We start from the raw sequence: 12,454 nt of genomic DNA, 5'->3' as shown, positions 1-12,454 counted from the left end.
TCTAGGAATTTGAAATATCAAAAGCAAGAAAATTAATAAAATAACTAAAATTGAGGGGGTGTTTTAAGTAAGAAAATTTGGGTTTTTGAAAATGACCATAAGATCCGTAGAGAGGATTCTGCAGATCGCTTTGAACCTCTGAGGAACGATGAATAGTACTGATGAATTGACATGACATCACTCAAAGACAAAAAAATATGGTGGAATCCGTAGATAAATCAACAATTCCGTAGAGGTGTTGTAGGGATCCGTAGAGACGGCTTTGCGGATCTGTTGAAGAGGAGTAACTACCATTTTCTTAGAGAATTTAAACTTCCACAGAGGGTTAAATGTATCCGCAAAGCCACCTCTGCGGAACCATAATACCCATCATATTTTTTTGTTTTTTAGTAAAGCCACGTCAATTCCTCAATATTATTCATATTTCCTCATAGTTTTAAAGGGATCTGGAGAGCCCTTTCTGAAACTCATGGTTATTTTCCAAAACTCCAATTTTTTTTAGTTAAATGCTTAAAACACTCTTCAATTCTGATTATTACATGAATTTTCTTACATAAATATTGTCTGCCTATTGAAATGCATTATATAAAATATTAAAATAATAATTAATAAATGTGATCGTGACATTTGCTGAGGGAGCAATGCCCGTCGTATTGTCAGGCGGCTTGTCACACTCACATTGTTCGTATTAGTTGGTTGCTCAAGATTTATCCGTTCATGTGAACTTTTTTTTTTTTTTTTTTTTTTTTTTTTTTTTTTTTTTTTTATAGAATATTCATATTTTTACTATCAATATTTTGTTTGAGGAATTTTGTTTTTACATACTAAAGTTATCAATATTAAGGGTTTTTAGCTTGAATGATTTTATTTTAACGAATGCTTCTATAGAGTTAAATTGATATTTATCGTTTTCTATATTTATTTATAAACAATAATATATTTTATGTGTATGATCATTAACGAAATGCAAGTTGTAAAAAAGAACAACTCTATAGCCATTTATTAACTCCTGTTGTCCACCTATAAATTAAATACTGCAGTTGCTTCGCGCCCGTTCTTCTTGCCATCGACGGTCTCGTGAACAAAGCACTACAGAAGATTTGCAGAAACCTGGAGGCAAGGTTTTTCTCTCAAAAATCTCGATTATCTGAAGTTTATAACCGATTAAAGATTGTAGAACTTACGAAAATGCGGTTTATTTGAAGTTTGAAACTCGTTTATATACTACATATATATTATTATTAGAACGCCAATTAACTCCAACCAACTTTAACATTTGATCCGGAAGTACGAAGTCGAGACCATTTTAGATTTTTTTTGTGATCATGTTACTTTGACGTAACTACCTTCTTCTCGTTCATAATACCCGATCCTATTTCATCACTTTGTATCAATGAATATCATCAAATATGTACATAACCTTTTTAATCACGAAAAGAAGGGAATCATTCACGTATTTGAGATATCGAAGTTTTTATTATCAAGCGGGGTTAAATAAAGGATTTAGGACGCTAGCTGTAGCTAGCATTCATGTGGAGCATATTTAGGATATTTTATCCTACTTATCGCATGCATGTTTGATCTTCATTGTCTTCTAGTCTTTATTAATTGAATCTATTTGGTTTCGCGTTCCATTTGTAGCCATGAAACTTCAACGCCTAAGCTCCGATATAATCAGCAAGCTTCCTCTAAACACAATTGACAAAATTCTCACTCTTATGCCAATACGCGATGCAGTGAGGACGAGCATTCTGTCAAGGAAATGGCGGTATCGTTGGACAAAGATACCTGTACTTGTATTTGATGACAAGCTTGTTAATGGATCATATAGAAGAAGACAACTTAAAAGATATAAGCTTATCAATTCCATCTTTCTTGTTTTGTTACTGCATAAGGGTCCCATATTGGATTTCAGTATCTCTATTGGTGATAGAGAAACTGTTAATGAGCTTGACCAGATAATCCTCCATCTTTCAAGGAGCAACAATAGCAAGAAATTCAACTTTAAGTTGTGTTTAGCTGAACGCTTCGAGATCTACAAGATACCCTCTTCGTTCTTTTCATTGCAAGGATTAGAACACCTAGATCTTACATATTGTGCTTTTGAGCTTCCTTCAATCTTTCATGGATTTATTTTCTTGAAAAGCCTGAGGTTTCGCAATGTTGAGATAGCTGCCAAAATGCTTCAAAAACTACTTACCAGGTGCCCACTGCTTGAGAAATTTATACTGGTAAGGTCCATATAACCACTTATGAAGCTCCAATTAAAGACTTTCTTACAAATGTATTATGCTGCAGATTGAAAATCAAGAAGGCTTTACTACAGGAGGAGACACATGTACATTTATCGAGCTGTTTGAGTGTCTACCTTCGATTCAGGTTCTGAAAATCTCTGAGACTTATATCAAGGTACGTTAAGTGTTAAAGACTAAACCTGATAGTAATTGTGATTAATTAATCTTGGTTTTTGTTATTCGGTCAAAGCACTTTGCTGCAGGTGGTATGCCACAAACGCTCCCCACTCCACTAATCCACCTAAGGATACTTGTTTTCAATGTGTGTTTTCTGGAAAAAGATGAGCTTTCTTCTGTTCTTTGTGTGATCAGCAGCTCCCCTAACCTGGAGAAGATAAGAATGGAGGTGAATATGAACCACATGCTATCACATATGGTAACTTATCTTAGTAATTTTATTGACTATCTGACTTGTATTCGATTAGATGTCTAGCAACGATAAGTTGTCTGCTCAAGAAACTTCCAACAACTTCCTTGATCTTCAAGACTACTCGGGTCTCAAGTTGAATCATCTTAAAGAACTGGAGATAACAAGATTCAGTATTTTGGCTCTTGAGATGGAGTTTCTGAAGCTCATCATGGTAATTTCAACTGTCCTCGAGAAAGCACGAATAGAGCTTAATCCAAATGTTTCGGTTGACCAAGAACTCAATTTGCTTCGAGATTTGGTACGAATGTCATTTCCAAGGGCATCACCAGCAGCAGACGTCATTATTGAACGCCCCAACAAATCTAGGAGTAAATGCAAGTAACTTTTGGTGATTCCAACTTGATTGCTGGTTAAAAAATATGGTTTTTGAAACTGTTAGAATTATAATCTAGACTTGATCTAGTCGGGGTAGTTAATTTAGTTATTATAACCGTCATATTGGTAGTTATTTGGCGGCTATTTTGTATGTCTATATATGTGTACAAAAACAAACCTGTGTAAATCGTGTTAATGCATGTATGATACAAAATTTCTGTGGTTTATTCGGTTTATTCTCTTAAGCAAGCATTTTGCATTCGTAATTTATCCCAGACGAGCTTTAACAGAGCCATCCTCCATGGCATCAAATAGTGATGCTCTGCAACTTCATTTTCCAAAATTAAGTGGCATGAATTACAACCATTGGAGTATACAAATAATGAAGGTAATATATGAATTCAATATTTATGGAACACCGTTGAAAAATGGCATTGCGAACGAAGATCAGACAAGCCTGACCCACAACAAATTACCGATTTGAGTGAAGAGAGACATGAAGGCATCGTTCTTTATTTATCAGACAACTGATGAAGTTATCTTGATATTTACAAAAATGACCAATACTTAATAGTATAACAAAAACTAATCTATTTTTGGATTGAAAAATGACCACAGTTAAGTTAAGGATGCAAGAGAAGAGGGGAACCAAATGGTGCAGGATGTAATAAGAAGTTTGTTTGTTTTTTAACGTCTGCAGGTTACTGCAATAAACTGAAATTTAAACAAACTAACTTTACAAAAATACAATAGTTTTCAACAACAAATTTTAATAATTTCAGTCTTACAACATTAAAATAAAATTCATTACATTTTTTATAAAAACATTCAATACTATTAAATATTATTTACAAATTAAATGAATTAACATTAAAATTACATTGTTTTAGCTAAATAATGTCCTGAATTGCTTCAAATTGCTCTTGATTTGGAGTTCCTTCACAAAAGCTTGATTCAATATTTGGAGCAACATTCTCTTGGATCCTGTTTGCCTTTGTTTCACTTGCCCCACAAATACATGTGTGATTTCAAAGATCATAAATACATCACGTTTTTACCAACATACTTTTGATTACAAGCATAAAAACATCATATTTTTATACTTTTATAAAGAAATTACAGAGATGTGCCAATAGCTTCATAACATGCACAAGCAAATTTGACCATTTACATTTGTTACTAGACATGTGTCGATTAAGATCAAATGAAAAGCAATTAAACTAAAATTCAATATTCTCTCAAGCATTTCATCGAGCACCTGTAATACACAACTTGTTTCCCTCTTAAATTACTACCACTAGATGTATACAGATCCATTCCACTCTTTAGACATCCAATTCAACAAAGAAAGGAAACATATACATGGGTGGAAGCAAATCACCATAAGGGAGGAGGGAGTCATTCCCTCCCAACCCACTGAACCCACTGCCACATCACTTTTTCTCTTTTATTTTTCTTCATCTTTCCGAACCCATAACACACGGAAACCTATCTTTTTGAACCCACTCAACCCACTCAATTAAAAAAAATACAAAACAATCAAATGTAAAATTTTAATTAGCAATAGAGTTATCGGCAGTACCACTCCCGCTTCAACGAGTGGGTTGATTGGTTTCACTAACCCACTTTATCATCTCTCTCTACTTTCTCTTTCTTATTTTCTCTTGTATAGGAATGGCAACGGGGCGGGTTCGGGGCGGGTCATGGTTTCCCAAACCCGCCCCGATAATTTTCGGGTATCTTATCGGGGCGCCCATTGGGTTTCGGGTTTTCCCGTCGGGTTTCGGGTATCTTATCGGGTTTATAACAATTCATAACAAAATCTTTATTCCGTTTTAGGGTACCCTGATGTCTTATAAAAAACACATGTTCTAACCTCCCTTTTAAATTAAAAATATGATGCATCACTTTAATAAAATAAACCGGACGTTATATTAAAAATTATTTTATTTATGTTTAGTATAATACGTCAAAACATAAATAATTGTTAATAACTAAAAAGATTATTTGATTTAAGTTTAGTGTAATATGTCAAAACATAAAAAATGATCATTCACACCAAATTTTTAAACACTAAAAAGATTGTCCACAGTAAGTATTTTATCTTTGAATGCGTGCAATTAACATCAAAAGGATCGTGTGTGTGTGTGTGTGTGTATATATATATATATATATATATATATATATATATATATATATATATATATATATATATATATATATATATATATATATATATATATATATAATCGGGGCGGGGCGGGTCGGGGCGAGGAGAACCCACTCCCTGCCCCGAACCCGATAAAAAACTAAATAACGACCCGTTACCCGACCCAAAATGATCGGGTTTCGGGTTTCCCCGTCGGGTTCGGGCTTTTTTGCCATCCCTACTCTTGTACCATGTGTTTTAAAACTTGTACCTTAGTTGTTTTGTATTTTTTTTTAATTTAGTGGGTTGAGTGGGTTCAAAAAGATAGGATTTCCGTGTGTTGTGGGTTGCAAAAGATGAAAAAAAATAAGAGACAAAAATTGATGTGGCAGTGGGTTCAGTGGGTTGGGAGGGAACGACTCCCTCCTCCCTAACAAAAATCAGATTTTTCCTTGACATTTATCAAATAAGAAAATCAATTTTGAGCAAGTCTGTATATTTTAGCAAATCAGAAAAACTGCAAATCAGAAAAACTATTTCAGCAAATCAGAATCAAAATCGATTTCAGAAATCAACATAACAAAACCTATTTCAGGCTATGCAAAAAGAAAAGGATATGTCGATGATTCACGAGGGATGTGAATAGCTGGGTTGCGACGATAAGAGATCAGGCAAAGAGATGGGACGACGAGATTATATGGAAGGAATAAGATCGGAGCAACATTTACGATACGATGCCCATTTTTTAAGGTTTAGAAGGGTTGAGAAGTGGTTTGAAGAGGCATGCCAACAGTTATGTGGCGTAGAACACACGTAGAAGTTTTTATGTTATAACCCTTTAAAAAACAAACAACTACGAGATAACAAGTGTTGCACATGTGTTGCGCGACACAACTAAAAGTGGTTAGAAGAGGTTTAAAAAAAACAAAAATCTCCTAAGTCGTTTTGGAATCGATAACCTTCGGACTCCGATCTGGGTAAGTGGTCTCCCATATTTAAAAAAGAGAATTCAACTCTGATGGTGAAATAAAATTATAGTCTTGAAGGTGTGATTTAAACAAAAAGAAAAATCAGGATTTGTTTTCTCTGAAAGGTATGCAATGATTTTTGTAACATTTTCTATTTTATAGATGTATGTCTTTTTTAATTCAAAGTGCGATAATTATTTACTATATTGAATTGTATGTGATTAAGTTTTGGATACCTTTGTGGAAAATGAAAAAATTAAGATTCAATACTGTAGAAATTTGGGATGTAATAGAGCACTTGAAATTCTGAGAATCATGTTGAAAACTTTCAAATTGAAGTATTTCGGTGGTACTCCCGAAATCCTCAATTGGATAAGACTTAGAAATGAGAGAAAATAGAAGAAGAGAATGAGAGGTTATGAATTCGGTTCTTGTACCAGAATATGATGACCAAAATTGGTTATAACCATCCATGTCCAAAAACTGTCACCAAATTGTTTTCTATGTCTGGAAATTGCCAAAAACTATCCTTAGACAGTTTTAGCAACCAACAAAATTGCCACAAATTCGGGTTTTCCAAGGATGGTTAAACCAGGTTAATTTTCAGAGAAGCAAATTTCTGATGCATTTTTAATAAAGCAATACAACCCAAATTCAGCTCGACCCCAGCTAGGGGCTCTGCCATTTGGACCCAAATTTCTTATAAATTTAGCTCGACCTAAATTTCTAATAAAGCAATACAACCCAAATTTCTAATAAATTCAACTTGACCCCAGCCAAGGGCTCTTCCCCTTGGACATCGCCAGGGGCTACCGCCCCTTGGACCCCACTCCCAGGGGCGTTGTCCCCGGACCCCCGTTCGTTCAGGGGTTTCGCCCCTAAATGACAGTCTACTTTCAATCTTGAATAAACTTAAACAAGTGTGCACTCCACACCTTCCTTACTTGTTTAATATTCATCAAGATTGATTTTGGTCAACAAATTACACTTAAATACAACTATTAAAAAAATTCACCAGCACATACTTTTCTTCTCTGGGAGTCTTGGCCAAGTTCTTTTTGAAGCAAAACGTTAACTTTAAAATTTAACATTTTTTGCTTCTTTTATTCTTTGTCTTACAACTACTTGATAGATTTGATACCCCTAAAAAATCTCACGGTTTGGATAAAATATTATTTTCTCGGTCTACTTAGTTATTTCATTTTAGTTTTATTAAGAGCTATTTGGGAGTTACTGATTTGAATATTGACTTATTGCTATTTCACATTCACAATAACATGTTTTAAGTATTTGAATACTAACCGGATTATTGTAACATCCTTAAATTTTAGGGTTAAAATATTTTTATTAAATAATTGAAATAAATAAATAAATAATCTGGATAATAATATAGGAAATTAATAAAAACAATAAATATTAATAAAAAATGGAAAATGAAATTAAATATTTAAATAATAAATTATGATTTAGATAAAATTTATGAAAAATAGTCAAACTTGACAAGTTGTTAAAAGATAAGTTTGACAAATGTATTGACTATATTAGGGATGAACATTTGACCTGGTGGAACCGAATCAGCCCGAAAAACACTAGAAGCAGAACTAAATTATAACAGGGTTATAATGTCGATTATTACAATAATCACTTTTTAAAAAATCTTATCTAATAATATGTTCCATCTAGATATTCTCTTTTAGCGGTCTTATCTTTTTAGGTTTAATGTTTACGAAGATTTTATGTTTTAGTTGTTGATTCAAGAAGTGAATTATACATAACTATTTGGATCATGTATGTGTTTTGAAAGGAGTGTTGCAGATTGATAAAATCTAAAACTCTAAGGTTGTGTTTAGTTACGGAAAAACAATTTTCATTTTCCATTTTTTGTATTCCCTTTTCAATTTTCATTTTCCGTTTTCAGTTTTCACTGAAAGGTTTAAAAAACGCGTTTAGTTAAAACTTATTCATTTTTCATTTTCAGTTTTAGAAAATTAGAAAATGTGTTTAGATGTGTATTTTCCTATTGGTTTTCATTTTTAGAAAACAGTAGTGGTGGTAGGGCGGGGTGAGGATGGCGGCGGGGGCAGTGGTGGTTTCGATGATGGCGACGGTGGCAGCGACAGTGGGGTGGCGGTGATGACAGACAGTGGTGGTGACGGCGGCAATTGTGGCAGTTGTGGTGATGGTTGCGGTGGTAGCAGTGATGGTGGCGGCGATGGTGGTGGTGTTGGTGATAGGGTGGTGGTGGTGATGGTGATGGTAGGTCGGTGATTGTAGTAGTGGTGTTGGGTGGATGTATTTTTTTGGGGGGGTGGGAGTGGGTGTGGGTGTGGGTGTGTGTGTGTTTGTAGATTTGTATGTGTTTGTGGGGGTGTAGGTGTGTGTTTGTGGGTGTGTACGTGGTTGTGTGTGTGTGTTTGTGGGGGTGTGGGTGGGGGTAGTTGTGGGTGGGTGTGTGGGTGTTTGTGTATGTTATGGGGGTGTGGGTTTGGGTGGGGGTGTGGGTGTATGTTTGTGTGTGTGTGTGTGTGTTTGTGGGGATGTGGGTGGGGTGAGTATGGGCGTGTGTTCGTGGGTGTGTGTGTATGTGTGTTTGTGCCTTTGTGGGGTTGGGTTGATGTGTGTGTGTGTGTGTGTGTGTCTGAGGGGGTGGGGGTAGGTGGGTGTGGGTAGGTATAGGTGTGGTGGGTTGGGGTGTTAAGGTGGGGGTAGGTAGAGGCGTGTGGGGTGGGAATAGGTGTGTATTTGTATTTTAGAAAAATTTTGAAATTAGAAAAATATGAAAAACACTAATTATTAGTTTTCTAAAAAATTTCAAGTTCTTTGTAATTTTGGAAAATGAAAATTTTTCATTTTCCGTAAAATTTAGAAAAATTGTTGAACTAAACACGTTTTCAAAATATACAAATTTTTTTTCCAAAAAACAGTCTATTTTTTCATAAATAAACGCACCCCAAAATATTTTCTGTGATTAAATAAGAAAGTATACACCGATCAACCCTACTATACTAAGGGCGGGTGGTGGTTTGGAACAATATTTTTTATACAAGGGATAAAATGACATGCCCAGCCCAAATCAAGGGCCGCTAGACCAAGTTGCAACATAGGGCCCAAACAGCCAACAGCCCAACTTGGTAAATCTGGTATTGAGCCTAATTTCTTTCCAAAATCATATAAAGATTGTGCCACAATTAAATTCCTTCAATTCATAAAATATTATTTATATATATATATATCACAAAATACATTATATGTATGTCTCTTTTTTGTAGATTTTCAAAAAGATTCTTTATATTTATTGAATTGTTACAAATTGTGTTATATATTTTTTGTTGCAATAATATTCAAGTTAATTGTTTGTTTTATTAGAATATTTGTAGTGTGAGACATAAATGAATTTTAAGTTTTTATTAAATACGTTAGTGTGTATAGATCAAAATCTTGAAGACTAAAATTATCATATTAAGCTTGACACAATTTCAAATATTATATTATTCTTTTACACTAAAATGGTGCAACCAAATGAGATTTGGTGTTAGGTTGGAGATGTCATAATAATGATGAGCGAAGCGCAATCATAGAAAGTAACAGTTATCATAATGCTAACAATCAATCCAAAAAAGACATTTAAACGAGTTCAAATGGACAATAAAGGCATTGTGCTTCAACAATCCTTAAACTTAACAAAGAAAACTAAAAGCCCAATTGCATCCACATATAATTGTTTAGCGTTCAACAATGATATCCACTCCTAGTGATGCACGTGGAAATGTTAATCGCAACAAATCTCGAAGAATCTTATTTTCTTTATCCACAGAAACATCTGAATTGAGTTCTATTCGTGCTTTCTTAAGCATAGGTGATTTAGCCATGATGAGTTTCACAAACTCCATTTCAGGAGCATAGTTATGGAAACTATTTATCTCAAGTTCTTCAAGGTGATCCAACTTCATTCCCAAATAGTCGTCTTGAAGATCAAGCAAGTCCTTGCAAGTTTCTTCACCACACAGCTTATGGATCCAACACAGCTGATCAAAAAACATGTATTGTATATATATTTTTGTCAACAGAATTGAAGATCTATTGTTACTATGTATGTGATTGTGTGTAGTTTATATCTATCTACCTCTATTTTTATTTTCTCCAAATTTGGGGAGCAGCTGATCACACTGAGAGCATTCGAAAGCTCATCTTGTTTCAGAAAACACAAATCAAGAAAAAGAATCCTCAAGTGGACTAGTAAAGTAGGGAGCTTCTGCATACTGCCTTTAGCAAACTGCTTTAGCCGAATACCAAAACTAGAATTAAAACACAATATTGTTGCATGAGATAAAAGCATCAAGTTAAGTATTTATTACCTTGATATAATACTTTGAGATTTTCAGAACCTGAACCGAAGGTAAACACTTGGATAGCTCAAGAAATGTACACTTGTTTCCTAGTGCAAAAGTGTTGTTTTGAGATCCAATCTGCATCAATATACTTTGTAAGAAGGTTTTAACCAAAGGCGCTTTCATAAATGGTTATATTGGACTTAATTACCAGTATAAATTCCTCAAGTATTGGGCAATTGGTAAGTAATTGTTGAAGCGTCTTCACAGTGATGTTGACATTGCATAACTCGAGACTCCTCAAGGTAATAAATCCATTAAATTTTAATGGAAGCTCAATGATGCAATGTGTGAGATGTAGGTGTTCTAGTCCGTGTAATGAAAAGAACACCGAGGGTAGCTTGTAGCGCTTAAAAAATAATAACTTCATGACGTCATTTGACCAAAACTTACAGATTAGTTTCTTAATATTTTTGCTCTTTGAAAGATGAAGTATTATTTGGTCAATCTGATCAACAATTTCTGTATCAATATTAATAGAGATACTGAATTCTGATACTGGACCATTGTGTAGCATCAAAACATGGAAGATGGCATTGACAAACTTATATTTGTTAATTTCTTTGCTACTTGATGAGCTATTCAAGTACTTGTCATCAAATACAAGTTTAGGCATTCCCTTCCAGCAATGCCTCCATTTCTTTGACAAAATGCTTGTCCTCAATGCATCTCTGATTGGCATATGAGTCAGAATTTTTTCGATTGTGTCTTGAGGAAGAGCGCTAATTCTGTCCTGACTATTGCCTTTACCTTTACCTTTCATTTCTTCTTTTGATGACTTTCTCAAATGCTGCAAAACCAAATAGATTTTCTTTCTTAATTTTATACATATCTAACACAATATTAAAGGGAAAGACCACTGAATTCAAACAACTTATTGGTTTTTTGAAAAAGACTTAAAAAGTTGTGTTTACCGAACATTTTTTTAATTTATTGACTTTTTCAAAAACATTTTGAAATTTGAAAAGCACTCCGAAACACCCCTTTATTCTATGTATTCCACTGAATATTATAATACTTTCCTGAAACCGAACCCAACAAAGACATTGCCTTCGAATCGAACCCAAATGATGTGCTTCATACTTAGATAACCTAGTTCACCCCAATTGGATCGAATCCATCTAAATGAAGAACAAATGGATACCCAGAAAATCAATTGGATTCTTACCTAAAGGAACGTTCGCTTGATTTCGTAGGAGAATGGCTGACAAAAGTTTGTCCAGCAATTCCGAAAACGATGAACGACTAGTAGACTTACCTAAAAGAACGTTGGTTTGATTTGGGTGTTGTTTTGATCGTTTTTCAAACGTCTTCGCTCCAATATGTTGAAGTCAGAACTGATATCACTGAAGTCGCTCTAAGCTGATAAAATCGGAACTGAAATCACACTAAGCTTTTGAAATCGGAACTGAAATCACCGGCGATTGAGCTAGGGCATGGAAGAGAGAGTGAGGACTCATCGTATGTGAGAGTGTGAGGAGGGCAGCGGTGGAGGATGACTTCAGTGGAGGACAAATGTGAGAGAGAGAGGAGAGAGACCGATGAAAAGGACATGTGGGCAAAGAGGCGCTTATTAGTATTTTTTTTTTCAAATTGTGTTATCAAATTTGTTTTTTAATTTTAGAAAGTTTTTATTTTTTTAATTTCTATCGTGATAGAAAGGTAATCAATTTTTATTTATTTATTTTTTATGGTATTCTTTGTGGTTTCAATTTCTATCGTGACTGATAGGGGTTTTTGGTTTTGCAAACCGAACAACAATTAAAAAAAAATGAAAAAAAAATCCCATAAACCGAAATTGAAACTAAAACTGACGGTGTGGTTTTTGGTTTTGCAAAAAATGAAGAATTTCGATGCGGTACGGTTTTTATACAGTAAATAACCGAACTGCACCATATATATATATATAT

At 34.3% G+C, this 12,454-nt stretch overlaps 2 protein-coding genes across 6 annotated transcripts; one reads left to right on the top strand and one right to left on the bottom strand.

Annotated features, from left to right (window-relative positions):
* The first annotated feature begins 1,023 nt into the window (after positions 1–1,023).
* LOC145109684 (F-box/FBD/LRR-repeat protein At1g13570-like) lies at positions 1,024–3,266 on the top strand. Of its 3 annotated transcripts, none has more exons than XM_079046879.1 (5): positions 1,024–1,116; positions 1,642–2,231; positions 2,299–2,409; positions 2,485–2,640; positions 2,720–3,266. In XM_079046879.1, exons 2-5 carry the CDS (start codon positions 1,644–1,646, stop codon positions 3,044–3,046), a joined length of 1,182 nt encoding a protein of 393 aa, XP_078903005.1. In that variant the 5' UTR covers positions 1,024–1,116; positions 1,642–1,643; the 3' UTR covers positions 3,047–3,266. The 3 variants fall into 3 exon arrangements, with proteins under 3 accessions (XP_078903005.1, XP_078903004.1, XP_078903006.1); XM_079046878.1 differs by having other exon boundaries at positions 1,029–1,121; XM_079046880.1 differs by lacking the exon at positions 1,024–1,116 and having other exon boundaries at positions 1,158–2,231.
* A 6,462-nt stretch (positions 3,267–9,728) lies between these two features.
* On the bottom strand, positions 9,729–12,095 carry LOC145103915 (F-box/FBD/LRR-repeat protein At1g13570-like). Of its 3 annotated transcripts, none has more exons than XM_079041187.1 (5): positions 11,713–12,095; positions 10,696–11,334; positions 10,512–10,622; positions 10,280–10,432; positions 9,729–10,181 (listed from the first exon to the last, which is right to left on the bottom strand). In XM_079041187.1, exons 2-5 carry the CDS (start codon positions 11,305–11,307, stop codon positions 9,879–9,881), a joined length of 1,179 nt encoding a protein of 392 aa, XP_078897313.1. In that variant the 5' UTR covers positions 11,308–11,334; positions 11,713–12,095; the 3' UTR covers positions 9,729–9,878. The 3 variants fall into 3 exon arrangements, with proteins under 3 accessions (XP_078897313.1, XP_078897315.1, XP_078897314.1); XM_079041189.1 differs by having other exon boundaries at positions 10,280–10,429; XM_079041188.1 differs by having other exon boundaries at positions 11,803–12,095.
* Positions 12,096–12,454: the final 359 nt, after the last annotated feature.

This window comes from Lactuca virosa, chromosome 4 (genome assembly GCF_052849685.1).
Source record: "Lactuca virosa cultivar CGN04683 chromosome 4, Lactuca_virosa_CGN04683_v6, whole genome shotgun sequence".
In the NCBI taxonomy this organism is placed as follows: domain Eukaryota; kingdom Viridiplantae; phylum Streptophyta; class Magnoliopsida; order Asterales; family Asteraceae; genus Lactuca; species Lactuca virosa.
Note: the sequence above shows the minus strand (reverse complement) of the source record. Positions and strands in the feature narration are given on the sequence as shown.

Coding starts and splice junctions, on each gene's coding strand:
- LOC145103915 (XM_079041187.1), bottom strand. CDS start 11,307: ATGAAAGGTAAAGGTAAAGGCAATAGTCAGGACAGAATTAGCGCTCTT. Junction 10,623..10,695: donor TACTTGAGGAATTTATACTG/GTAATTAAGTCC, acceptor ATATTGATGCAG/ATTGGATCTCAAAACAACAC. Junction 10,433..10,511: donor TCTCAAAGTATTATATCAAG/GTAATAAATACT, acceptor ATTCGGCTAAAG/CAGTTTGCTAAAGGCAGTAT.
- LOC145109684 (XM_079046879.1), top strand. CDS start 1,644: ATGAAACTTCAACGCCTAAGCTCCGATATAATCAGCAAGCTTCCTCTA. Junction 2,232..2,298: donor TGCTTGAGAAATTTATACTG/GTAAGGTCCATA, acceptor ATTATGCTGCAG/ATTGAAAATCAAGAAGGCTT. Junction 2,641..2,719: donor TGGAGAAGATAAGAATGGAG/GTGAATATGAAC, acceptor GTATTCGATTAG/ATGTCTAGCAACGATAAGTT.